This window comes from Camelina sativa, chromosome 17 (genome assembly GCF_030686135.1).
Source record: "Camelina sativa cultivar CO46 ecotype springtype chromosome 17, ASM3068613v1".
NCBI lineage: Eukaryota > Viridiplantae > Streptophyta > Magnoliopsida > Brassicales > Brassicaceae > Camelina > Camelina sativa.
In genome coordinates, this window is record NC_141896.1 from 8,043,470 (window position 1) to 8,067,869 (window position 24,400).

Here is a 24,400-nt window from a genome sequence, read left to right on the forward strand (position 1 = left end):
GAGCTCAGCTTACCATTATGTAACAAGCTTGTCTAGACTCTACTCCCTTGGGACAAAGAAACTGTTGAGGCCTCGGTTAAAAAGACTGGTAGACTTCTTGTAAGCTCTAACTTAAATGATAATGGCGGGTTTTGTTTTGTCTGGTCCATCTTATAAACTGTTTTGTTTTTGCTTGGGTTGCAGATAAGCCATGAGGCTCCAATAACAGGAGGTTTTGGAGCAGAGATCTCTGCAACAATCCTTGAACGTTGTTTCTTGAAGGTAAGTAAATATTGATCTCAATTAATCCTTTTCTCTTATCACGTTGCTCCGACCCAAAGAGCAGTTTCTAACATATCATGTGCTCTTGTTTGACACAGATATTGGATGCAATCAAAACAACTGTGAATTACTAGCCGTTCTATCTGTTTCTTTGTTATCCCATTCGTCAATGTAACCAATTCTACAAATGTAAAACCTTTTCTACTTTAAATAAGTCCATTAATTTCCACCAGATATATTGTCTTTGAGATTTAGCCGTGAACATTTTAGACTCAATTGTATACATAATCCAAGTTTTCTTACAAGACTAAAGAAGACATGTTATTAAAATGTTATTTTATAAATGTTATTTTATAAATTTTTATAATTGTAATATGTTTAAAAATATTAATAAACATTATATTATTAAATAGTATTAAACATTCTTAAATTTTTTATTAAACATTAATAAACATTTTAAAATTTTTATAAAAATATTATATTATTAAATCTTAAGATCTTATACATGTTCTCCCAATAACTTACTTCTTAACAAAAGTTCTTAAGAACTGATCTTACATTATTTTTACAATATTTCTCCTCTAAGAACACCTTTACCTGATCCCCCTATAAACATGTCCTTAGTGTTTGAATCACTATTAAGTTAGATATTTTCTTTAAAGACATTTTTTCATCTAGACAAGAAAAGCAACTAATGTTCTTGAGTCTTGACAATGAAAAATAATGTCATGTATTTATGATTGCATCATACTATAGCTTTACGAAGACATCGTAGGAGTGTAGTATTCAGTAAGCGTGCGGCATTTAACGTTATCTGGCTTCGTACCAACCAATTGGTTTGCGGCCGTGGGATTGGTTTGCACCACATCGAGCGGTGGATCACCCAATCCCATCGTAGCTGTTGGATTTTTCTTTTCTGTTTCCAGTCAATCAACGATTTAAAGTAACCATCAATCAACGATTTTATTAAAAAAACATAAAAGTGAGTATTAATATACTCAAAAGATTCACGTTATGATGAGGCTTTTGTAACGGGCCTATAAGCCCATGGAATCACATTGATATAAGGAGTGTCTTGTTCGAGAAGTAATTAACTCTCATAGTTTTAGTTAGTGAAAGATTTTGGATTGGTAAAGATGATTGATTAGTCCAGCATTGAACTCGGAGCTGAACGAGTTTGTAAAGATTAGTGTAGTCAAACATTCTCCAAGTTTATTTATTTGTTTTTATTTCACTCTTTAAATACTTAATGTTCATTCTACATTTTTGGGTTTATGAAATTAAATATTAATGGTAAAGCGGACAATTTGGCGAAACGAGTTCAGCACTGCACTTAGTTACCTATGTTCACAATTTTCCTTAGCATTGACTTGTTTGAGTCAATCTTGTATTTTGTTGTCAAAAAAAAAAAAAATTAAATACTAATGTTCATTCTACATTTTTGGGTATAGTATATTTAGTCAAGGACAATCCAATGCTCCATGATCTCTCACTTGATTTATTAATTGATTTCAACTTCAGCATATTCAATTAACGAGTTTATTAAATTAATAAAATTTTGATTTAACTAAATATTCTTTAATTAAGATTATTTTATTTAATTATAAAATTTTAATAATTATTAATTGGTTTAGACTTTAGACTCGTTTCGACTAAAAAGATATAAATAAATTAAGCGAACAACTCTGATGAGCTCAATTTGTGAGTTCCTCCGACCCCAAAATTCAGAAAGGATTCACCTTTACTGAGAGAGAGAGAGATTGAAGCAAGAAAAAAAGAAAAAAAGGTGAAGCTTGGAGAGAGACCAACCACGTAGAGGATTCTAATCCGTGGTTGCAAACGAAGGACCCAGAACAGAACACGATACTGTACTCTCCTCTCTCTTCTCTCTCTCTCTCTTGGGCTGTTGCTTCTTCGCTTCAATCTCTTTCCTTGTTAACATAAATTTCTTCCCCAAAATTTCAATTTTTCTTTGGGTCCGTTTCTAGATCACTCCTCAGATGTCGAACGAAGACTCTCTTCCGGCATTCACTTTGTTTGGTTTGGATGATGTCGAAAATTACGGTCTGGTGAGTCCTCGCGGATTACAAACAATGCATGTTCTAGTTTCCGATTGTTTTGGTTTAGATTTTCGTTAGGGTTCTTGTTTCCTTAAAGATCATCCATCTTATTGTAGTTATCTAAAAAAGTTTCATTCTTTCCTTGATTTTTTCTAGGTCAGTGAAGCAGACAATTCGTTACCTATAGAGATACACAATCAGGTTTTTCAACTTGTGGAGAAGGGTAACCAAGCTTTCAAAGAGTCTCGCTTTGAAGAGGTCAGACCCCCTTTTCATCTTTCTTGGCCTTTTTTACTTTCTTTAGGGATAGGTTCTTGCGAGAGAAGAGTCAATAGGTAGCACAACAAAAAGCATGATGATACAAATTAAGGCTTGTTGTTGATTATCTTGTAGCTTCTTTGTGTGGTTTACTTTGTTGAGTGGCTTCTTGGTGAACATGATAATATGATAGTAGCACTTATCAACCTGTTTTCAAGTTGAATATTCCGCAGATTCGTGGTAGTTTAAAGCTTTGATACTGGAACCCAAATGAGACAGACACATCTGTTGTTCTTGCCGATAACATGGCTTTTTTTTTTTCCTACAGGCAATTAGCAGCTATTCGAAAGCCAGTACTATTAAACCTCTTGACCCTATTGTTCTTGGCAACAGAAGTGCTGCTTATATAAGGTAAGGTTTCACAAAACCGATGCCCTCTTTTTACTTCCAATGGAGTTGTCATGTTGTTCTGATCAAAGATTACATTGGATCGTGTATCTAGTTTTGCCTTTTTACTCAGTTTATAAATAATACGCCGTGTTGACATATTCTAATCTGTCTCCATCTCCCATCCATTTTACTTTATAGATTTGGCCAATATCTGAAGCAGAGATCTGCATCAGTTTCTGAATATAGACCTCTGAATGGTTTTGATATGTCGATGCTTGGGGAAGTATGTATTCTACTTGCTAAATTGTTACCACCAGTTGCAAAATTTATGAACCCTTACTCACCCTGGAAAACTTGATATTTCCTGCAGCTGGCTCTAAAGGATGCTGATAAGCTAATGAATGCTCAGAGTAGTTCAGTGAAGTCATATACTACAAAGGCTTGTGCCCTCATGTTGGTATGTCTCAGTTATTCTTCTGTCTTTAAATTCATTTTGTTTTTAAGTCAAGGTACTACTATCAAGAGTTTCTCGGTCTACTTCATGTCACATGTGTCAATTTTTTATTTTATTTTCTGCAGCTAGAAAGATATGAGGCAGCTCGTGATACTATCCTCTCAGGTCTACAGATTGATCCCTTTAGGTACATCTATGTGTTCTGTTCTTTTTTCCTTATTGATACGTTACTAAATGTGTCGTTTTTTAAGTTTGGGTTTCTTTCTGATCGCATGAAGCGATCCTCTCCGATCCAATCTTCAGGAATTGGAGAAAGTGATGCCTACTTCGATGAGTAAAACCCATGAAAAGGCTGAGCGTTCTGATGATTTTGATTGCACTGTTTGCCTGAAATTGCTGTATGAACCTGCTACAACTCCATGTGGGCATACGTTCTGCCGATCATGCCTCTTTCAGTCAATGGATCGTGGTGGGTTTTTATGGTTGATTGTTTTTTAATTCCTGAAAAATTCTTCTTTTACTATTGTGTTGCTTATTAATTTTTTGTGGAATATAGGCAACAAATGTCCACTATGTCGAACTGTTATTTTTATGACCCCAAGAACATGTGCTGTCAGGTAATTTTTTTAACTTTCTCTATTGACCTTATAGCTACATGCCATACTAACTATGTGCCTGTAGCTTGTGCTTTAATCTTCTACTGAAGCAACTTTGTGTTGGCAGTGTGACGCTGAATAACATCATACAAAAAAACTTTCCAGAGGAGTATGCTGAAAGGAAATCAGAGCAAGACACTCTGGTCCACTTGGGCAATGAAAGTATGCCCCTTTTCGTCATGGATGTGATCATCCCCTGTCAGAAGTTGTCTCTTCACATATTTGAACCACGATATCGACTAATGGTGAGTTCTTCCAGCTTTTTTTTACGAACTTAAGTAGCCTACTAATTGCTGCGATTGGAACTCGTTTAGTGTAAAAAAGGTTCAGCTTGATATCACAAAACTCTGAAATGATCTTAGACTGTACACGTTGTTGTAAAACTATTCATAAAGACACGGCGACTCACTTTAGGAAATAACCCCAAGAAAGTGAAGTGAGAAAAAGAGAAAGTGGTCTCTAAGTGAGCCTTAATAGATTGAAACTTTTATGGCCACTTTATTCCGCAGCAATAGTACTGTTTGTACTTTAGTACATTGATTAATATGTGTTGACTGAAACAGGTGAGAAGAATAATGGAAGGAAATCATCGGATGGGAATGGTGGGTGTTGTTCCCTTTTTCTTCTTTTTCTTCATTATACATTCGTAAAAGATGCCTAACTAGTAAGGTTTGCCCATTCCGATGTTCATAGGTAGCTCTTGATTCTGCGACAGGTTCTCCAGTGGATGTTGCTTGCGAAGTTGAAATCACAGAGTCTGTTTCTTGTTTCTTTCTGATGATATTTGATGTCCTCTAGTTGATGATTTTAAATTACAATAACCCACCCTAAGTCTGCTAATGTTTTGGAACTACTCAGGTGTGATCCACTCCCGGATGGACGTTTTGTCCTGGAGGTGAGTATCATTTTCCATTACTTCGTAAATGTTACTTGGATCTATTAGACTAAATCTCTGATGCCGTGACATAGTAAACCTATAGAAATCATTTTCTGGGCAATCTGGTATTTGATTGAGACATAAACTGTTGATAAAAGTAGTTTGCAGTTTCTATATTTTTACTTATCTTGTGGCGTTATTTCATATGTAACTTGTCAAATAATTAACGTAATATATGGCTTCTGCAGCTGGAAAGCCATAGAAGGTGCCGCATTGTAAAAGCTTGGGATCAAGACGGGTAAGCCTTGTCATTCTGATCGCTTGATATTGTTGCTCATGATTTTTGCTTAACAATGTCTTCGTTTTCGTGTTGGGATGTGATATACATGTTCCCAAATTATATTTTTCAACATGTGTGCGATCAAATATTTAGTCTTCTTATAATACATGTCTGACTTTGTTATATACATGACCTCATTGCAGCATATTTAGACACAAAAACGCTGAACCTCTTATTACGCTTTTTGCTTTTCCAGGTATCGTGTTGCAGAGGTTGAATGGGTGACAGATACCCCACCACAAAGCGAGGAAGATAAAGCAGCTGTATGATTTTTCTCTACTTTTTTCTATTGTGAGTTTATTTCCTTTCTCTTTTTTCCTCACCTTTCTTTATGACTTCTTAAAGCTGCGGGAACTGACGACCAATGCAGCATCATTTGCTCGGTCATGGCTAGATAGAGCAAAGGAAGCAGCTAGACAAGGAGGTAATACATTTAGCTGAGAAACGGAATTGAATTACTCATGAGTTCTGATATTTCCAGCCTAGCTATAACAACTGAAACAATTCATTAGACCCATACTCAAGTACTGTTTCTTTCAAATATCTGGCTATTAATGTCTTTCCTGGGCCATGCTCATGCTCAAAATCAATAGAAACATTTGTTTGTTGATACTGTCTTAGTCTTCAAACCGTCTAAAAACTATCTTTGAATCAACCATTGTCTTTTATGATAGTAACTGATTGATAGTTGTGCCACTTGTTTATTCTTATATTTTCAGACAGGATCTAGTCTTACCCTTTGTCTTTATTTTGCAGACAGAAGACGACTTGAAATACTTCTAAATGTTGAATCGATGATCCCAACGCCTCAAGATCCTGAGCGCTTCAGTTTCTGGGTAATGTTGTTTATTAGCAAAACACATTACTATAGCCATGTATTCACTTGTGTTGAATTGTGGCTCATTGAGTTCTTTTGGCCTCAGCTTGCTACATTGACAGATAGGAGACCTTCAGAAAGATTGGAACTGCTTCGGCTTCAGGATACTGGAGAGGTACTTGAATATCGTCTACTCTAGTCTAAGATTGCTCGACAAATCTCATAGTTTCACGAGTCCATTTCGTTTGATTGTTGAAACTTTTTTGTTGCAGAGAATAAGGCGTGGGTTGATATATCTCCGATCAGTAGAAAGAGGATGCAGAATGCAATGAACCGGCATCATCAGGGGGGTTGAATTGCCGATTAAATTACAGGGATAAAAACTTGGGATCTGTTGATAAGAAAGTTGACAAAAACCATTATTTTTTAAAAGGAATACATAAGGTAGAGATCCTTGTAGGATTGCTATCATCCTTGATCGATCCAGTGTTGTAGAATTTGTTTGCGAGTGTATTTTTTTACCTTAATTATCATATTCTTCATGATTGCAACTGCAAAAGAAAAGAAAAAAACCGAAATGTCAAAAAGTATACCAAATGCATTATTACAGTGTTATACCAAATGCATTATTACAGTGTTTGAGTTCTGATTAGTATTAAGAAATTCTTAAATTCTGATCAGTAGACACATGTAAGTACACAGAATATATATTTTCACTAGAGCACAATGTGTCACAGTCCTGATCCTGATGAGTGATATTGATACAACATGATAACACCAAGCGTCATAATCCTACATCACTACCATAAACCATCGTCACGAGACATCATTAAATACCATGACACCACGCCACATATCACTCACCATTACGAAACGAGAAGGGGTCCCCAACTTTGGAATAAATCAGTAATTTATGGACAACTACTAATATGCTGGTCTTCTTTTATACAACTAGATTTTACATAGATATACCTACGCTTATGATATTGTGCTAGCTCTTTACAATATATGCCTGGAATTCATAATTTGGGTGTAGTTATTATAATTCTCAAAAAAGAATAACTTATTAAAGAAAGATTATATTAAAAAATAACATTAACAAAAACTGCTTCATGGCTTTCTCCATATTTGCTTTTGATCATCACAGTTTCTGAAGATCTTGTTAACTTTGTATTCATCAGTATGCATCTAGTCTTTTGAGTTCTTGTAGCTCTCATCAGGAATCCACTTGGGAAGCTTTTTATGACACAGACAAGTTTATACGGAGTCACTCATTTCCCTTGTTTCTTCTTACCTGCAATTCAAAAAAGCCATACACTTGTTGCTCACCATGTCTTAAGATCTTTAACTAAACAGTGTAAAGTAAAATAAAAACACAAAGTGCTGAATCTAGGCGACTATAAGGCGCTATAGCAGAGTAGATCACAAAAATACTCTCTTTTTCTTGTTAGTTAGTAGCATTATGTTTTTACCTTTCTGGAACCAAGATTTTCGAACTAACTGGCGAATCTGGCGTTCATGACGTTCTAAAAGCTCATCAACTCCATAAGATTTAGACAACAAGGGGCCTGAGAATTCAATTTTGTCATCATTGTCTTCGTAACCCTGTCAAGGTCTCAACTCATTAGCATCATTGAGTTTTTTTTTTTCCAAAATATCCTAAAAGAAGACTAAGCAAATCATGCATGTTCTACTTTTACCTCTCAAGTTTTTAGGTGAATATAAAAAGTGGGAGAGAGACAAAATAATTAAAAGTAATAAAGCTACACTCAGTCAAATAGCAATCAGGATCACTTTCTCCTCATTTTAAGATGTCAGTGTCAAACATCAATATGAAGCTTTCAAATCCATAGCTTACTGCCATTGCCATTAGCAAGCTTATAAAAAATAGCATATCAGAAGTTTCAGGATCATAACTTTGATTTATATAAGTTAAGATTGGTATAAGAAAGGTTCTACCAGGTTCTTAATATCTCTCGCTGGAAACGTGGGAACCTAATTATACAAGGTATCTAGTATATCAACTAGGATTTCAAAATTGTGGGAAAAAGGATTGCTTCAATAATCTAAAGACGTACCAAATGACCCAGCTTTGCTGCCTTTTCTTCTTTCTGATAAAGTGCCAATGACAGTTCCTGTGAATGGTACTCGTCAGAAGTATCAAAAGAATCTGGTCGTTCAAGTTGCCTCCACTTCTTTAGCATTGAAAGCTTCAACATTTCATACGCCTCACGGTCTTGGGAATCCGTTTTGGCCCCATGTTTTTCTTCGTTTTCTTTCTCATTTATCTTAGAGTCAACGTCAGTGTTCTCACTAAAAGCAGGAGAAGGTCCCAACAGGTTAGTAATGTGACCTCTTGAGAGTGATCTATTATGTGATCTAACACATATGTCATCTTTTCTTCGCTTTGCCCATGCAAAACCACTTGATACAGAGACTTGTAAAGGCCCTGAGAAAGGCACATCTCCTTGTGATGCGTTCTTTACATGAGAGGCTTCATCTTTTTCATGATTTGATGATGGCTTTTGTGGTTTCTCACATATTGTGGCATCACTATCAATCGAATTATGTACTGAATGACCATTACGTTTCTGAAATTTCTGAGAATGGTGCCGCACATCCTGCAAGTTGACAAATGAGATAGTTTTTAAATCTTTCCTCCTCAAAAAATGCAGATAATATGTAAACAAGAGAAGATGTTAGAAGTACCTCAACTGGTGCCAATTTGGCACATGCAGGAGGCTTCCGTGTTGGCTTCCTTGACTCTGTACCACGTCTCCCATTCCCACATATTTTTTTCCTGGAACTCCAAAAATGACATAGGAGAATAATGAATATAAGTGCTTCCAGGACCCGACATTTTAGTGTGTGTTTCCACAGTATGATGATGACAATGAATTAAATTCTGACCTTGTTGTTTCTTCTCGATGCTTTGCATCAATCTCCTTGCTAGGCGAGTATACAGGTAAACTTGAGGGATCACAAGCAAAAGGCTTTGAAGTAAAATACTGAAAAATAAATAAAGGGAAATCAAAAAGATGTAACAATACCAAAGTTATATCTTCTTAGAAATCAAAAAGTCTTCAAACGAGATGTTGCTATAATTTACCTGAGAAACAAGGGCAGTAGAGGCAGAACCACGTTTGTGAGGCTCTATAGAAAGAAGAGTTTCTATAAGATTGATGTCAGCATCAGACAAATCTTTCAAAGTTTCTTGGAGACAACTATCATAATGTTGCTGTGGTTTGAAAAGCATTGCATGAGGAAGTTTGGACTTTTTCCAGTAATCTGCAGGTGGAGATCCACACAATTTGAAAATCTTGTGCAACTGTTCGACCTATAGCATACATTTCAATAAACAGAGCAATATACAGAATCAAAACGTCTGACGCTACTTGTTGCATATATTATACAAGAAAACATTTTGTGGTTTTACCTCAGTTCTTCCCTGCAGAACCGGTTTCCCGAGAAGAAGTTCAGCAAAAACACAGCCAACACTCCACAAATCAACAGATGCACCATAGTCCGTAGCCCCGAGCAAAAGTTCAGGCGGACGGTACCACAGAGTCACAACTCGACTAGTAAGAGGCTGTTTATTCCCAGAAGCATTGCAAAAGTTTGCTAGCCCAAAATCAGCCACCTTTAAAATCCCTTCATTATTCACCAAAAGATTTGAACCCTTAATGTCCCGATGCATCACACCTCGTGCGTGACAATGTTCAAGTCCAGACAACAACTGTTTCATATAACACTTAATCTGCAAGGCCAGAGCAACAACAGTCATATATATTCCTCAGTAACAATCCGGACAAAAAATAAATCAGTACAAAAGAAGATGATGCTTTTAATGAAACTGACCTGTGGAGTAGTGAAGTTGATATCAGGGCTAGAAAGAAGACCAGTGAGATCATGCTCCATATACTCGAAGACGAGATGTATGTTGCAAGAAAGCTTTGAAGTAACAATACCTTGTAGTTTGATAATGTTGGGATGGTTTAATCTCCTAAGTATCAGAATCTCTCTAGCCATGAACCTAACACTCTCCGGCTCAAAATTGTCAAACCTAACCTTCTTCAAAGCCACAATCCTCCCGGTCTCAGTCTCTCTCGCACGGAACACACTGCTATAAGTCCCTTGTCCAATCTTCAAAACCACAAACCAAATCATTTTCAGAACGATCAACATTTTGAAACAAAATTACAGAACAGTATATAAAAAAGAAACCTTTTCGAGCTTTTCGAAAGCGTCGGATCGAAATGGAACCCAACCATGAATAGCTTCACCAGCAACGTTGCTAAGCCAAGCAGGCCAACCAGCTGCGACTTGTTCAGCTTCAAGGTACTTGCTCAAGTTACCGAGCCGGAAACTCACCGACTCACTCCTGCAATTGGAACTCGCTCGGCCAGACTCACTCAGCTCACCAAACTCACTACCGCTCTTCTTGCTGCTACTACTACTCTTCTTCCCGCTCTTACTCCTCCACGAGAAAAGCTTCTTCTCCGTCGTCGTCGTCGTCGTCGTCGTCGTCGGATCCTCAACCATAATTCGACCGGAACCAGAACAAACATTGTCCCTGAAAACACCAGAGTGATCGATCGCCGGCGTAACGGAAACAGTCTGCTTCGAGCTGACACAACCCATTCCTTCTCAGAATTGTGTTTGGTAGCTCCTCCTACGCGTCGTCGTCAACACATGTGTACCGGAATGATCTCTTTTTAAAGCAGCGCCGGTTACGATCCGAACCGTCTCTGTACCGGATCCGGATTCGGATTCAACTGCAACTATTGCAGTTTCGTTATATATACAGAGAGAGGAGGAGAATGTTTTTACTTTTTAGTGATTTATATTTTCCGAACTCTCTTTTTAATTTCGGCGTGAATTGCGGAAGACGACGGTCCTTTATAATTAAAAGTTTAAAACTAAAATGTCGTGAAATCAAAAATAGAAATGTTTTTTAGGCGAAATCTACGGTAAGATTTTTTTTTTCCATCGACAATGATTACTCTCATGAGTTGAGTTGATTGATCACCATTTTTATTTTATTTTTTCCCGCTTACGTTTGAGTATTTTTCCCTTTTTTACTAAGTAAAAGTAACTTACAACTTTTATGTTTGTTTTAAACATTATTTGACTTAACAACATTGTTAAGAAATAGAATCGATAAATTTGTAGGATTATTAGAAAATGGAACGAACGAGTTTTTGACTAGCGGCGACCAGTGTGAGAGTGAGCTAATACGGCCAACAAAACAACGGTGGGTTGTTGTTGACTAGTTTGGACATTTTTATTTATTTATCAATCTTTATTTAGTCATTATAAACCTCACACTTGTCATGTGCCCTTAGGGGATCATGTGTGTGTATTATACATACAATCACAAACATTGTTGTATTTTTTCTCATTCGTATTGTTTTGTGTGTTTATATGAATCGATTCGGAATTCCTTTAGTTTAATAACCGAAGTGGTTGTATGTATCAAAATGCTTTTTTGGAGAGTCCAATAAAGCAAAGATAATTCTTTTGGGATTTGAGCTTCGGCCCTTGTGTAATCAATTCGTATTCCATATTGAATTATTGTTGGATAGATATATCATGTGACTCTTACATAACAGAGTTTTTTTGTTTTCCAACCAATGTATGCGTGTATACGTGTGTATGTTTGGAACTGCATTTATTGTTCAAATCCGAAATTTCGAACATCCCTGCAACTACCCCTTTTTTTTTTTGAAATTTTCTTTAGGTAATTTATTATGAACAGCAAATCTTTTTTGTTTTGGTTGAAAATTTGAATGCAACTTACTATATAGATGGAAAAAAAAAAGAAGAAAAAAATTAAAAGGAAATTTATATTGACTTTAACTTTTTTTTTGGTAGACATCTTTCTTTAATTAGGCTCACACATAATTGCGCACCTTTCCCGTTTTTTGATATTTCATGTCTCCACGATCAACCATAAAAAAATCTCTATAGTGAAAAAACAGTCATTATTGTTTCTCGTCTATCTATTTAGTAGTAGTGAATTAGGTGGTTGATGTATAAACAATCAATTTGTTGACTTGAAGTTAGGTTACAATGTGCAAGCAGATATTTTTATTTCCAATTGTATATCATCAGAACTCTCACTCACAAACAATGGTTTTCAATACGTAAAATAATCTGACGATGGATCAACCAACAAATAATTATGAGCATAAGAGTTTGAATCAGAGCTTTACAAAGACATGGTTTGATTATTTTCTCTATGATGGTAACTCGCATGCGGCTTTACCATCTTTGGACTTGGACTGACCTAGCAGCTCGGCTACGGTTTTGCAGCGACATTCTTTTCCAGGTCGTAACACGTCTCCATAAACCGCCATTTCGATTACATCTAGCTCCTTGTCTGTTTACATTAGTAGGAAAAATCTTGAGAAAGTGATTAAACTAATATGCATAGAACAATAGACACACACACACTTAAAGTCCACTTGTGTATAATCATTGCAATGTGTCAGAAGATCAAACAGATCTAACCAATCTGTTGAGTCTTTTTGGAAAGAAAATGCAATTCCCAAGAGCATTTAACACTTTGCTTCACTCCTATAAAAATGTAAACTTAGCAACACACCTAAAAACAATTCAAGGCATTGCTTTTTGCATTTAAAGAAGATTCCTAATGGCTAGTCAAGTGCAATTCCTCAAGTAAAGAAACAAAAAAAAACCAACAGCAACAAAAAGAGAAAGAAGATCTAAAAGCAAAAGCAGCTCCCACATGTATGAGTTTAGCATAACTTCCAACGAACAAGCTAAGCTATTCAAGCACAACACTTAATAAAACAGAACGAGTGAAATGCCATTGCACAATTCAACACAAAAGCAGATCGTAGTCTCTCTACATGATATTTGACATAATGAACACTGAAACAGAAACCTCAACAATGTAATGATTAAATCTTATGAGATAAGTAAACCCAAAGGAACAAAGTTATGATTTTTTTCATCACCATGTTATTGTTAGTACATACCCGTAAATTGTAGACCACAAGAGTAGCTCTTAAGTGTGATCGGATCCACATTTTCTTGAGCTGATTTTAATCTGTTAACTCTTGTTTGAAGTATCTGACAATTCTCTGCTACCGACTCTCCACCTATTCACAGAGATCCAACCATCAAGCTTCAAAGATTCAAACTTTCAGATTACAAATCCACAATTACTTTTATCACTCAAAACCCTAATTTCAAAAATGTCACATTTGGGAGGGGGAAGAAGAAGAGTTGAGAGAAGAATCATCAAACCTTTGGAGTAAGGAATAATGTGATCATACTCGAAACAGAGACAACCACTGCAGTTTCCGAAACGTTTGCAGACTATGTTCCCGGCGGCGTCTTTACGCCACCTCTCGGGATGTCGGCCAGGTACGATGTCAGCATTAGCCCAGCATTTGTTCTTCGCTTTTCCATCGAAGAAACGTGGTCTCTCTTCTCCGTTAGGTTTTGTATTGGAGCGCGACGGAAGCGATGAAGGCGGAGACGGAGGAGGAGCTGCTGTCGTGGTGGTGGAGTTAGAAAATGAGGCGGAGTATGATGACCCCATCGATCTCGCTCGCTCGCTCGCGTCCCTTCTCTGTCGAATTTGGGGTTTTTTGAACCGGGAAGGTCAATTAAATTCGGTTTAAGTAAAGGTAAACCGAACCGGAACTTGTTGTTGTACTCCAATTAGCTTTTTTTGTTACTTCTATCTTTTGAGCATTTCTGAACATTTCTTTGGCAACAGATCGATCAAATCATTGGACGAGGTTGGTATGGTACCTTTGTAGGCTTGGCTTACGGGTTTGAATTCCTTCGATTTCCTTAATTTTGGTTCTAGTTTTAATCCCATGATTCTGATGTACAACTATGAGTTGCTGTTAGTTTTTTCCGTAATGAGTGTTAAATTTGAGGACCAGACTGTAATAGTTCTAGGTAGAAGGTACAAACTAGAACAATATTTTTGAAAAATCGACCATGTCATGGATTCAGGTTCAAGAGCTACTTGTACATCAGAATTTATATAGAGGTTTTTGTTTGATTATTTTTGTGAGAAATTTGTTTGCTTTATGTTGTGTGTTAGCCTTCTGCTAATATCATCAGTACTACTACTTCATGTTTTGCAGATACACTACACCTTTAAGCTGTTAACAAATTTAGTATAGAGCAAGGGCCTATGGCGGCAATGATGAAAGTTGTTGTTAGTCCTGTATCTCCCCTTATTGTCTCCAAAATATATTTAATTAAGACCATGTTTCTCCATTATCTAATTTAATATTTGAAAAGGAGACTCTTGAGATTGTCAATGTCTATCATCTCATCTCTACTAGTCTTCTTCCATCAGGATCCTGCCAAAAAAGATCTGAAATTTCAGAGCGGTGAAGTTCAGAGAGGGAGAGAGTTGGAATCTAAAAAGACTGTCTTCATTGATTAAGTAAGAAAGTGTCAGGATTCAAGTGCCATCTGGAGGGTGAAATCTAGAGAGGTGCAATGTGTCATGATGAGTCGAGATCCTCAGCAAGTGGCGGAGGGCTGTCAACTACGGCTGTATCAACTGGCGGAGGGAGAAGTCGTGGTTTTTTGCGCGGTTGGCAGATCCATAATACCTTTTTTAACATCAAGATCATGATTCTCTGCGGCTTCGTGACCATCCTCGTCCTACTTGCAACAATCAGTATTGGTAACCTTGGAAGCTCTTCCAACGCTGACTCTGTTAAGCAGAGTTTCATCGAGGAAGAAACCATTCCGATGACTATCCTCCCGGAGATCCCATCTGATTCGAATTCGACGGACTTGGTTGCTGCTGAGCCGCCTAAAGCTGAGATTTTTACTACTCCCAATGCGACGTCCACTCTAGGTCCTAAAGCTGAGATTTTTACTACTCCCAATGCGACGTACACTCTAGGTCCTAAAGTCACCAACTGGGATAGTCAACGCAAGGTATGGCTGAATCAGAACCCTGAGTTTCCTAGTACTGTCAATGGCAAAGCTCGAATCTTGCTTCTCACAGGCTCTTCCCCAAGCCCCTGCGACAAACCAATTGGAGACTATTATCTTTTGAAATCCGTGAAGAACAAGATTGATTACTGTAGGCTTCACGGGATAGAGATTGTGTATAACATGGCTAATTTGGATGAGGAGCTCTCAGGGTATTGGACGAAACTGCCTATGATTAGGATATTAATGCTGTCTCATCCAGAAGTTGAATGGATTTGGTGGATGGATAGTGATGCTTTGTTCACTGATATACTGTTTGAGATCCCCTTGTCTCGGTACGAGAAGCATAATCTGGTGATACACGGTTATCCGGACTTGTTGTTCAACCAAAAGTCATGGATTGCATTGAACACTGGTGTCTTTCTGTTGAGAAATTGTCAGTGGTCGTTGGATTTATTAGATGCTTGGGCTCCAATGGGACCAAAAGGGCCTATCCGTGACGAAGCTGGGAAGGTACTGACAGCTTATCTGAAAGGCAGGCCAGCATTTGAGGCTGATGATCAGTCTGCGTTGATATATCTCCTGCTTTCGCAGAAGGATAAGTGGATAGACAAGGTTTATGTTGAGAATCAATACTATTTGCACGGGTTTTGGGAAGGTTTGGTTGATAAGTATGAAGAGATGGTAGAGAAGTATCATCCAGGATTGGGGGATGAGAGATGGCCTTTTGTGACACATTTTGTGGGGTGCAAACCGTGTGGCAGCTATGCTGATTACGCAGTCGATAGATGCTTCAAGAGCATGGAGAGGGCTTTTAATTTTGCAGATAATCAAGTGCTTAAGTTGTATGGGTTTAGCCACAGGGGATTGTTGAGCCCCAAGGTTAAGAGGATCAGAAACGAAACAGTTTCTCCTTTGGAGGCAGTAGATAAATTTGATATTCGAAGAATGCACGTGGAAACCAAACCATAGAGCTAGGAAAATCAATGAGTGAACGGAAATCATAGCTTGGAAAGATTACACGAAACATATAGGTAATATACGGATGCTCTCACAAACACAATGCAATTTGTTGGCATGTGCTGCACTTTTTCCTTCTTTGCTTCATTATATCTGTTGTTGATTGGCAATAGTTTTAGTTGTCAAATTCTTTTTCCATAGATGTGTGTCCTGTCAATTTTTAGTCAATATATGGAGAAATTTGATACTGCAATTTTGTTTAGTTACTCTTTCATTGGCTTTGGAGGAAAGGTTGCATATGTCTTTGGTAATTCGTTCCAGGAACATAATTCGCCCAGTTTCTAAGCATTGTCATTACCACTTGTATGTAAAGTATATAAAGAGAGTTAAAGGAGAATGATGAGTCAGCTATGATGAAAGCAATATTAATTCACTTTCAGGATTTCGGTAGTAAAGCAGCTTTACATTCTAGCTAAGCTGACTCTCTTTTGTCATCTTATGTTTCACACATTAATGATGAAGAAAAAGAAGAAGAAGAAAATTGTTTTGCCATCCTATGACCTATATTTTTGCCTAGTATCTGTAGTTTAAGGATATCGGAAGTAAGACAGCTATGAGTATGATGAAGTAGAATCTAAAATATTTGTATCAGTCTTCAAAGTGTAGAATCACTGGTACACTAAAACTGGGCAACTCGCGCGAGGATATTGGTTTTGTGTCAGATAAATGTTTCGACTGATCACGGGGTCTTGTCCCAAATCAATGAAGAGAGGCTTGTGAAAGTTAAGAAACACTTGTAAAATCCCCAAGCTCTGTTTTACATAGCGATAAGAAATAGTACTATCTCTTGTACTTGTATTTTGAACCATGGAAAAAGATGGTAGTTGATAAATTAATTTCATTGATTTTTTTTTGGTAATGGTTTTGGCAAATTTTATCTAAAAACTCGTATATATTATACACTTTCTAATATTGAAATATTTGGCAGTCCTAACATATTTTTACACTAAAGGCTAAAACCCTATACTGTATGTAATTATAGAATCTTTTTTTTTGTTAAGAAGTAATTAACCTGCTTAAATGATACGGGATTGTGATCCTGATCCCCCTATTTATTGTTGTTTAAGAAAACGCGGAAAATAAAGATTACACTTAAAAGAAGAAATCGGAGACTCTTTGATCGGAGTATCGTAAAATCCCGATGGCGAAGGAAACTCCGTCGTCGTCGGCGTCGATGCCCTCCACTCTCAGAGCCTATGCGGTTCCTATCTTACTCTTCTTCCTCGCTATGCTCTTCCAGCTTTACCTTCTTCCTCTCTCCTTTCCTCCTTCTCACTACGACGGTACCCTCTCTCTCTCCCTACATCATCATAATCGTACTGTACTACTACAATTACCTTCCGTTTTGATCGTTTGATTTGGAATCCCTTGTGGTTTCTCTTAGTTCTGGGTGTGAAGATGTACACTTCAGTGGATGACGTTAAAGAGGCGTACGATAATATTGCTTCTAAGTGGTACCTTTCTCGATCTGGCGAATTGTTTTGGGTTTTTTTTTGTGTGTCTTGTCTCAACCTAGAATTTGGATTTAGTCTCATTCTTCTGCGAAGTATGCAATTGGTTTTTACAACTGGAATGTATTTCCAATTGAATTAGATAACTAGACTTTAGGTGTTTTAAGTAGAAAAATATGTTGCAGACACACTGTAACAACCTCTTTGACAACTTGATTGTGACAGGGATTCAGGTTCAGGGGATTCTCTTCCTGCTGATTTTATCAAGGTTAGTCGATTTTTTCTGTCTAGTGCTAATCGAGTCAGTCTTTTGATGTGTGTAATATTTCTTCTAATTATATCATCGCTACTTTGTATTATGCAGATACAATACGCCTATGAGCTATTAACAAATCCAGTTTGGAAAAGGGATTATGACATATACGGCATTGATGAATCAGTTGTAAGTTGTTAGTTCTGTATCTTTCCCTCATTTTGATTTCTTCTGTCCTTTCTTCTTCTTCTTTTTTTAATTCAAATCAGTTACTTGTTTTTAATGGTTGCAGCATATTATAGAGCAACTTGAAACACAATATGCTGTGGAAGATTTTGCAAAAATAAATCTTCCCCTGCTGGAACCTGTTTCTTATGGTCTGTTAACTAACACACCTCTTTGACATTTCCATTTCTAGTTCTTGAATTCGTTTTATCTACTTCCTTTCCGATGACAACTGGTTTAATGTGTAAAAACGCTGTTTTAGAGCCTGAACGTGAAGGATTTATGTCGATTATGTCTCAAGACTTTGCATTAAAGTTCCAAGATTCCAAGCCATGGCTCATTCAGGTATAGTCTCTAAAACAGTTGTACCCTTGGTATAATGTAATGCTACATCTTATCTAACTTCTTAGTACATGTAGGTGTATTCTTCTGGTAGCAACAGCTCTGCTCAGTTCTCTACGGCTTGGAGAAGGATTGGTATGATTTCTCTTTTTCTGTAGTATGTTCAAAGCGAAAACCACTTGCCAGCCTTTGTTAAAAATATGAGACAGTATAAATATAGATTGAAGAGCTAGAACAGTGCAATTAGCAAGGGGAAACTGAAGTATCTAGATTAGACAGTGTTAGTTTTCAGGAAAAAAATATGTGTCTGTTAACAGAAAGTGTAACCATATGACTGCAAGCCTGCAAGCTGATCTCAAAAGATATGTTTTAACAAGTAGGAGGAACAAATTAATAGCTAACAATTGCTTTAGACATGCTTTGCCGTGGTTGGGAACCATTTACGCTCAGCTTCTTCTATAATTGCAGTATCTTTGTTGGATGGGGTTGCTAACCATGCGATGTTAGAGCTTGGTGATGTTCAACTGGTGACCTACCTTGCTGAGAAGAAACCAACAGGACAAGTATTTTTCAGAAAAGGCAAGTAATCACTTTCCTCACCCTGCCAAGAACCTAAACGAAAACTGAGAATATTCAAAAGTTAGTAAAACTAAAGACTAAACTGAAGTTAGTATAGAAGATCCATTGGGCGAGAAGAGCAGTGAGCATCTGTTGAAACTGGATCTTGAATTGAATAAATGTACTTGGGGAGTTAAGTACATCCAGTAGGTTTAAGCTCTGTTGAACATTAATATACAGTTCCATGTATACATTCAGACTCATTCTGTTATCACTATGGTTGATATTTTAGAAACCTGTAAATCTATTCCTTGGGTGAAATGCATGCATTTTTTTCGCCTGTTATAACCTCATATTATGCATGCAGGCCTTCCTTCAATCGTCTCTTTCCCCCCACATTGCAAAACTGCAGACTGCCTCATCAGGTAGCTTACTGACTGAACCCTTGGGAGTAGTCATTTAAATGAATTTTGTTTGCTTCATTCTCCTTATTTACCAGGATAATAATTTTAATCTACTTACTTGTTAGGTTTGAAGGGGAGCTGTCAACAGATGCAATTACTGACTGGTTTGCAACCACTGTATTGGGTTTACCTAGAGTTTTCTATCACATAAAAGAAACACTGGTATATATAGCATTCTTTAAAGCCATCGTAATGTGAATTTTTCTGCAGATAACTTAAGTTTTATAGGAACCATATCTGACTGAATTGTCCGGCCTAGTGACCTAGTTGGTAGTCTATATGCCTAGATAAATGGTAGTCTATCAAACCTGAATATCATAGCCGTCTAGAAACAGCAAAGACGGAAACTAGGTCTAACCATGTGAAGAACTTTATTGGAAACTTTGATCTGATTTTATCTGCAGACCTCACAGTACCTGAAATGTTTCTAATTCTGTTATGTCATGGTCTGTAAGAATGATACTGTTTGCTTACATGTTTACTTCAACTCCATCCGTTTAACCGCTGTGTGTTGCAAAAATTTCTGGAGTCTAGTTCCGGTTATATTTGGCTTGTGTTGGATATTCCAGTCTCTTTCCCTATTTTTTTATGTAATTAGAAATACGTTTTCTTTCTCTTTTTTTTTGTAAATAATTAGAGACATATTTCTTCATACAGGTACCCAAGTTCCTTTCCAAAGTTCCACCTAATAAGGTTTGTTGAACTTCTTTTTTTTCTCGTTAGATTTAGCCTTAATCAAGTTTTTTTTCATCCTTGTAACTTAGGAATAACATATTAACCAGACATAACAGTTCCCTTTATCGCATCTACTACCTAAACCCTTTTTGTCCTGTTTCTGATCTTTCCCATGCTCAAATAGGTGAAAGTCATTTTATTCTCACAAACGGGGGAGCGAGCTTCTCCTGTTATTCGCCAAGCTGCAAAAGATTATTGGAATTTTGCCTCTATATCTTACGTGCTTTGGAGAGAAGAGGATGCATCTTTCTGGTGGAATGGGTATGTCATTGCACTTCTTAGTCTGTTTATCTGCGTTAGTGTCTATTGCTTCTGGTAAAGATTTCTTATTGATATGCGTAGTTTGGTGGTAGGAAATAGGTATCCCTTTGATTCTTCCACCGCATGATTAGACATTGGCTCATCTCATATTCTTCCCTTGTAACAGGTTGGAGGTGGAATCTGCACCTGCCATTGTGATTATGAAGGATCCGGGTTTAAAACCTGTTGTTTATCACGGTCCTTCGCCATCTTGAACTGAGTGTTTTGAATTAATAATGAAACATGATTAGAAAACTAATTGTATAAGATATTCCATCTTGCAGGATCTGGCAATCGTACATGGTTCCTGGATATTTTGGAGCAGAACAAGCAATTACGTAATTCCTATTCCTCCACTCGTTATATGTTCAATATATATTTGGTTTTTGCATGTGCTTTTCTCTTTCTACTCAGTTTTTGGTCATGTAGTTGAATGATTTTTGTTGGTTTATGGTTATTTTTCTTAAAGAACTTCCACAACTAAGAAGCACTACGTCAATGGAACTTGGTTGTGATGCACGAGGATACTCTCGAGCTGGTTATGATAAAGAAACGTGGTACTGTGCCATCCTTGTTGGAAGACAAAGCGTGGAACTCAATAAGATGAGAGAAGTGAGTCTAATATTTTTTAACGTCGTCCATTTTTATCTGATGTTCTTGTCTGAGTTGTCTCCGTCTAATCGACAAGTTTGTAGACCATGTGCAGGGTGCAAGATGCTTTGTCTAAGTATGACGGATCAGATGAGGCTTCCAATGATCCATCAATAGGTCCAGCAGTTTCTGCACACAAAACTAAGCGACTTTCATTTGTGTGGCTCGACGGAGAAGTCCAGAGTGTAAGTATTCTGGCCAGAACCCTATTATCTACACTTACCTTATCGCATTTGAATCTGAATCCATCAGAATGTTTTAATATCTCATGTTTAGAATTTAAAATCTGTTACTTACTACCATCCGACTCCCTCTGGATTTGTCGACCAGAAATACTGTTTCTTCTATGTTCAATCGGAAACCAGCTATGACACGTGTGGAACTAGGAGGGCACCAATTGATGTCCCAAGGATATTGATCGTTCGGTATCATAAAAATGCTACAGAAAGTGCTAATGTAGAGCAGAAATCAAGTAAATGGCCCAAAACTGTATGGCAATCTGAAGCTGACGATGTTGATCCCGCAGCACAACTTGTTGTCAGTTATGACGGACCGGCTGAAACTCCCGAGGTACACAGTATTAAACAAACTCCTGTGATTCACAAATCTGCACTAGTTTTTGGTGTTGACTTTGTTACATTTGTTGTCTACTCTTTTCTAGATCATCAAGTGGCTATCAAAAATGGTTGATGATGGTGACAACAGAAACCTACCTTTCTATGTAAGTAAACCTCCGTTTTATTCATTATATACATGTTTCTTATCACATCTCGCTCACTGTTATCTTTCTCTCTAACTTGCAGAGAGCAAAAACTCCAGAACTTGTTCCAGAAAGCGCAGAACCGATGAGATCAGGAGTCCCGAAAACCGTAAAAGCAACACAGAAATTGTTGAGCATATGGAACAGAGTCAAAGACTACCTAGCGGATCCAAGAATGGGACCAACATTGCTTCTAGGAGCCTTGTTATCTGCAGGCAATGTTTGGTGGATGAGAAGCCGATCAACACAACAACCTGTTCAGACAAGTCAGCCATCACCAAATCAATCAGACGATAACGTAATAAATTCTAGTTATTCTCCAGCCGTTTTTATACATCATTGTATCTCGTTTTCTATTCAAACCCCATAGTTAAGAAAGGTTGATGATTGTTTACAGTTGGAGGAGGAGAAGAAGAAGAAAGAGAGAAAGAGAGAACAACGAAGGAGGAATGCAAAGGTAGAAGTTCCTGCTTCGATCACTGATTACGAACCTAAAGATGCTGTCCAAATTCTATCTTCAGGTTCCGATTCTGACTAATATATTAACCCCTTAGGATCCGTCTGACTTTTTTTTTTATAGACATTTACATTTTGTTGCTTTGTATTTTTATTTTTTCGTCTTTTCTTGGTGAGAGTCATAGACTCATAGGTTGAATTTTAAGTTACTAAATTAAAGTAATTTACTTTTTATCATTTTTAACACTTCAAAAATATTCGAACCCCGTTTGTAAATGTATACCATTGTACAAAGAGATATTGATGTTTGGGCGTTCAGAAAGCTATCATCATATCATCAAATCATGGAAATAAAGCAAAGACAATAATTGGAAATTAAATTTGGTATCAACCGAACCAAACAAAACCGGTCAATCGATCGTCTCTTTACTATCAATATATGTTTTAGATTTAATGCTACTAGATTATATCTGATGATATATCTATCACATGAAAAAGGAAATTATATATTGTATATATGTTTTAGATTTAATGCTAGTAGATTTATGATGTTATTTCAAAATTGTACAAAACTTGATTTCCATGTAAAAAATAATATATCCATCACATGAGAAAGGAAATTATGTATCAAATTAATAATTAGCATATTAATCAACAAAAGTCATGATGGAGCATGTTCGAGTAATGAGAACAATGGAGCTGAGGCTAGTGGTGGTCTACTTATTTTAGGAAGCTTCAATTGATCAAATTATTGATCAAACTCTTGAGTTAATTTTTTTTTTTTTAACAAAGCTTCTGCTGCTTGATTTAGCTAATATGGGTAATTTAACAGAGGTTTTGCTTGATTTGGGTAATTTAAATGGTTATTACTTTGTATATCAAAACAATCCTCCTCTCAATCTTGCTGGTCAAGCCAATTACATTTACGGCAATTGTCTATATTCTGTGTTTAATCACCTAGGTGATCTTTAGGTTCTCTTAATTCTCTGTTTTTGTTTTTAATCAAGTAAAAGCACAAAACTCAAAACTCTTTGAGTCTCTCAAAACATTAGTCGCTGTTTACACTTTTGCTAAGAGCCAACTATTGGGTTCCATTTGACATTTGTGGGCTCTTGTAACGTTCATCAGACACGTGACGGTTAAACATTGGCTTAATCCATGCATAACTTCAGATAATTTGAATTTTCTTTCACACTACTAATGTTTCCATATATGTTAGTGATTTTTTTTTCTTATCAATTTTGTATATTGCCGCATGGTATGATGGCTATGGCTGGTTAAACCTGTAAATTTTCTCTGTCATGTCGTATTAATATCTACTGCTCTCTAGTATTTTATTTTGACGATTCATATTGTTTGTTTACAAGGTACTGCAATTTAACCCGTTAAATTGATTTTCTTATAAAAAAAACCTTAAAGTCTTAAAATCTTTTTAGAAATACTAAAAAAGGCAACAAAAAAATTAGCCGAAGTTAAGTAAAAACATTAAAATGAAAATTAGTATTAAAAAAATTATTGTAAGAGTTTAAGCTTCCATTAAAATTCTTTTTATTTATTTATTTAAATTTTCATTATATATTATGTCACCGATTTCAATTCATATAATAATACACAATGAAAACAAAGATATTAAAGAATTTAATTATATCCTAATGTATGATTCGTGATAACAACAACTAGTTCAAACCACTATATTATGTACTATATCCTAATCCATTCTTATTCGTCAATAATACATTATATATCGTCTTATCTATCTAATTTTTATAATATACAATCAAATTATTATAAATTTAACGGTGTTGTGTCGACCAAGTGTAACCACCAAACCTTCCCATACATCTCCCGTGAACTAAATAATACTATTAGTTTAACTCTCTCATCCACCGACGTCAAAGAAAAAAGGGGTCCATTCTGCAATTTAAGAAATAGTATCCGTCCTTTTTATTACTCCCTCCGTTTCACAAAGAGTGTCATTCTGGAGATTTTTCTTTGTTTCACAAAGACTGTCACTTTACAATTCCAATGCATTATTTTATAGTTCCAATGCATTTTTTATCTTAAATTTCCTTGTTTTACCTTTAATTATAACTAAAATAGTCTATTAAAAACTTATTAAATAAGGGCAT

The 24,400-nt window shown here is 36.5% G+C and overlaps 4 protein-coding genes and 1 pseudogene across 14 annotated transcripts; 3 read left to right on the forward strand and 2 right to left on the reverse strand.

The window, feature by feature from the left end:
• The first annotated feature begins 1,911 nt into the window (after nt 1-1,911).
• On the forward strand, nt 1,912-6,545 carry LOC104756208 (uncharacterized). 3 transcript variants are annotated; one of them, XM_087494212.1, is made up of 19 exons: nt 1,930-2,129; nt 2,250-2,330; nt 2,478-2,579; nt 2,908-2,990; nt 3,168-3,252; nt 3,340-3,426; nt 3,549-3,610; nt 3,702-3,892; nt 3,980-4,040; nt 4,147-4,324; nt 4,643-4,681; nt 4,773-4,834; nt 4,938-4,974; nt 5,205-5,254; nt 5,493-5,559; nt 5,642-5,720; nt 6,053-6,132; nt 6,220-6,288; nt 6,386-6,545. In XM_087494212.1, the coding sequence occupies exons 2-19, from the start codon at nt 2,262-2,264 to the stop codon at nt 6,443-6,445; spliced, it is 1,461 nt and encodes a 486-aa protein (XP_087350338.1). In that variant the 5' UTR covers nt 1,930-2,129; nt 2,250-2,261; the 3' UTR covers nt 6,446-6,545. The 3 variants fall into 3 exon arrangements, with proteins under 3 accessions (XP_010477055.1, XP_087350338.1, XP_087350339.1); XM_087494213.1 differs by having other exon boundaries at nt 1,952-2,129; nt 3,727-3,892; XM_010478753.3 differs by having other exon boundaries at nt 1,912-2,330.
• A 460-nt stretch (nt 6,546-7,005) lies between these two features.
• LOC104756210 (protein IMPAIRED IN BABA-INDUCED STERILITY 1) lies at nt 7,006-11,164 on the reverse strand. 3 transcript variants are annotated; one of them, XR_015586120.1, is made up of 9 exons: nt 10,338-11,120; nt 9,972-10,256; nt 9,550-9,870; nt 9,223-9,450; nt 9,024-9,121; nt 8,823-8,913; nt 8,192-8,734; nt 7,586-8,108; nt 7,006-7,407 (listed from the first exon to the last, which is right to left on the reverse strand). XR_015586120.1 is itself a non-coding variant. In XM_010478755.2 (9 exons), the coding sequence occupies exons 1-9, from the start codon at nt 10,752-10,754 to the stop codon at nt 7,385-7,387; spliced, it is 2,139 nt and encodes a 712-aa protein (XP_010477057.1). In that variant the 5' UTR covers nt 10,755-11,164; the 3' UTR covers nt 7,006-7,384. The 3 variants fall into 3 exon arrangements, 2 of the variants coding, with proteins under 2 accessions (XP_010477057.1, XP_087350335.1); XM_010478755.2 differs by having other exon boundaries at nt 7,586-7,718; nt 10,338-11,164; XM_087494209.1 differs by lacking the exons at nt 7,006-7,407; nt 7,586-8,108 and having other exon boundaries at nt 8,180-8,734.
• Nucleotides 11,165-12,186: 1,022 nt separating this feature from the next.
• On the reverse strand, nt 12,187-13,699 carry LOC104756213 (uncharacterized). Its single transcript, XM_010478762.3, has 3 exons — nt 13,389-13,699; nt 13,118-13,240; nt 12,187-12,495 (listed from the first exon to the last, which is right to left on the reverse strand). The coding sequence occupies exons 1-3, from the start codon at nt 13,684-13,686 to the stop codon at nt 12,353-12,355; spliced, it is 564 nt and encodes a 187-aa protein (XP_010477064.1). The 5' UTR covers nt 13,687-13,699; the 3' UTR covers nt 12,187-12,352.
• LOC104756211 (xyloglucan 6-xylosyltransferase 4 pseudogene) lies at nt 13,153-16,269 on the forward strand (annotated as a pseudogene). Of its 6 annotated transcripts, none has more exons than XR_015586128.1 (5): nt 13,153-13,508; nt 13,584-13,774; nt 13,867-13,922; nt 14,246-14,328; nt 14,464-16,269. The product of XR_015586128.1 is annotated as a xyloglucan 6-xylosyltransferase 4 pseudogene, transcript variant X6 (transcript). The 6 variants fall into 6 exon arrangements; XR_015586125.1 differs by having other exon boundaries at nt 13,165-13,508; nt 14,246-14,319; XR_015586122.1 differs by having other exon boundaries at nt 13,239-13,508; nt 13,867-13,888; nt 14,246-14,319.
• A 342-nt stretch (nt 16,270-16,611) lies between these two features.
• On the forward strand, nt 16,612-22,593 carry LOC104756214 (uncharacterized). The gene is made up of 20 exons (XM_010478763.3): nt 16,612-17,359; nt 17,461-17,530; nt 17,753-17,795; nt 17,892-17,969; nt 18,073-18,157; nt 18,268-18,350; nt 18,425-18,482; nt 18,816-18,926; nt 19,273-19,330; nt 19,435-19,531; nt 20,027-20,062; nt 20,229-20,365; nt 20,532-20,602; nt 20,689-20,742; nt 20,874-21,016; nt 21,100-21,240; nt 21,386-21,625; nt 21,717-21,776; nt 21,859-22,113; nt 22,213-22,593. Exons 1-20 carry the CDS (start codon nt 17,218-17,220, stop codon nt 22,351-22,353), a joined length of 2,103 nt encoding a protein of 700 aa, XP_010477065.1. The 5' UTR covers nt 16,612-17,217; the 3' UTR covers nt 22,354-22,593.
• Nucleotides 22,594-24,400: the final 1,807 nt, after the last annotated feature.

Coding starts and splice junctions, on each gene's coding strand:
- LOC104756214 (XM_010478763.3), top strand. CDS start 17,218: ATGGCGAAGGAAACTCCGTCGTCGTCGGCGTCGATGCCCTCCACTCTC. Junction 17,531..17,752: donor GATAATATTGCTTCTAAGTG/GTACCTTTCTCG, acceptor TGATTGTGACAG/GGATTCAGGTTCAGGGGATT. Junction 21,241..21,385: donor TCGACGGAGAAGTCCAGAGT/GTAAGTATTCTG, acceptor TTTGTCGACCAG/AAATACTGTTTCTTCTATGT.
- LOC104756208 (XM_010478753.3), top strand. CDS start 2,262: ATGTCGAACGAAGACTCTCTTCCGGCATTCACTTTGTTTGGTTTGGAT. Junction 4,325..4,642: donor AACCACGATATCGACTAATG/GTGAGTTCTTCC, acceptor TGACTGAAACAG/GTGAGAAGAATAATGGAAGG. Junction 4,682..4,772: donor GAAATCATCGGATGGGAATG/GTGGGTGTTGTT, acceptor CGATGTTCATAG/GTAGCTCTTGATTCTGCGAC.
- LOC104756210 (XM_010478755.2), bottom strand. CDS start 10,754: ATGGGTTGTGTCAGCTCGAAGCAGACTGTTTCCGTTACGCCGGCGATC. Junction 7,719..8,191: donor CAGCAAAGCTGGGTCATTTG/GTACGTCTTTAG, acceptor AGACCTTGACAG/GGTTACGAAGACAATGATGA. Junction 7,408..7,585: donor AAAATCTTGGTTCCAGAAAG/GTAAAAACATAA, acceptor TTTGAATTGCAG/GTAAGAAGAAACAAGGGAAA.
- LOC104756213 (XM_010478762.3), bottom strand. CDS start 13,686: ATGGGGTCATCATACTCCGCCTCATTTTCTAACTCCACCACCACGACA. Junction 13,241..13,388: donor CATTATTCCTTACTCCAAAG/GTTTGATGATTC, acceptor CTCTGTGAATAG/GTGGAGAGTCGGTAGCAGAG. Junction 12,496..13,117: donor TTGTGGTCTACAATTTACGG/GTATGTACTAAC, acceptor TAATGTAAACAG/ACAAGGAGCTAGATGTAATC.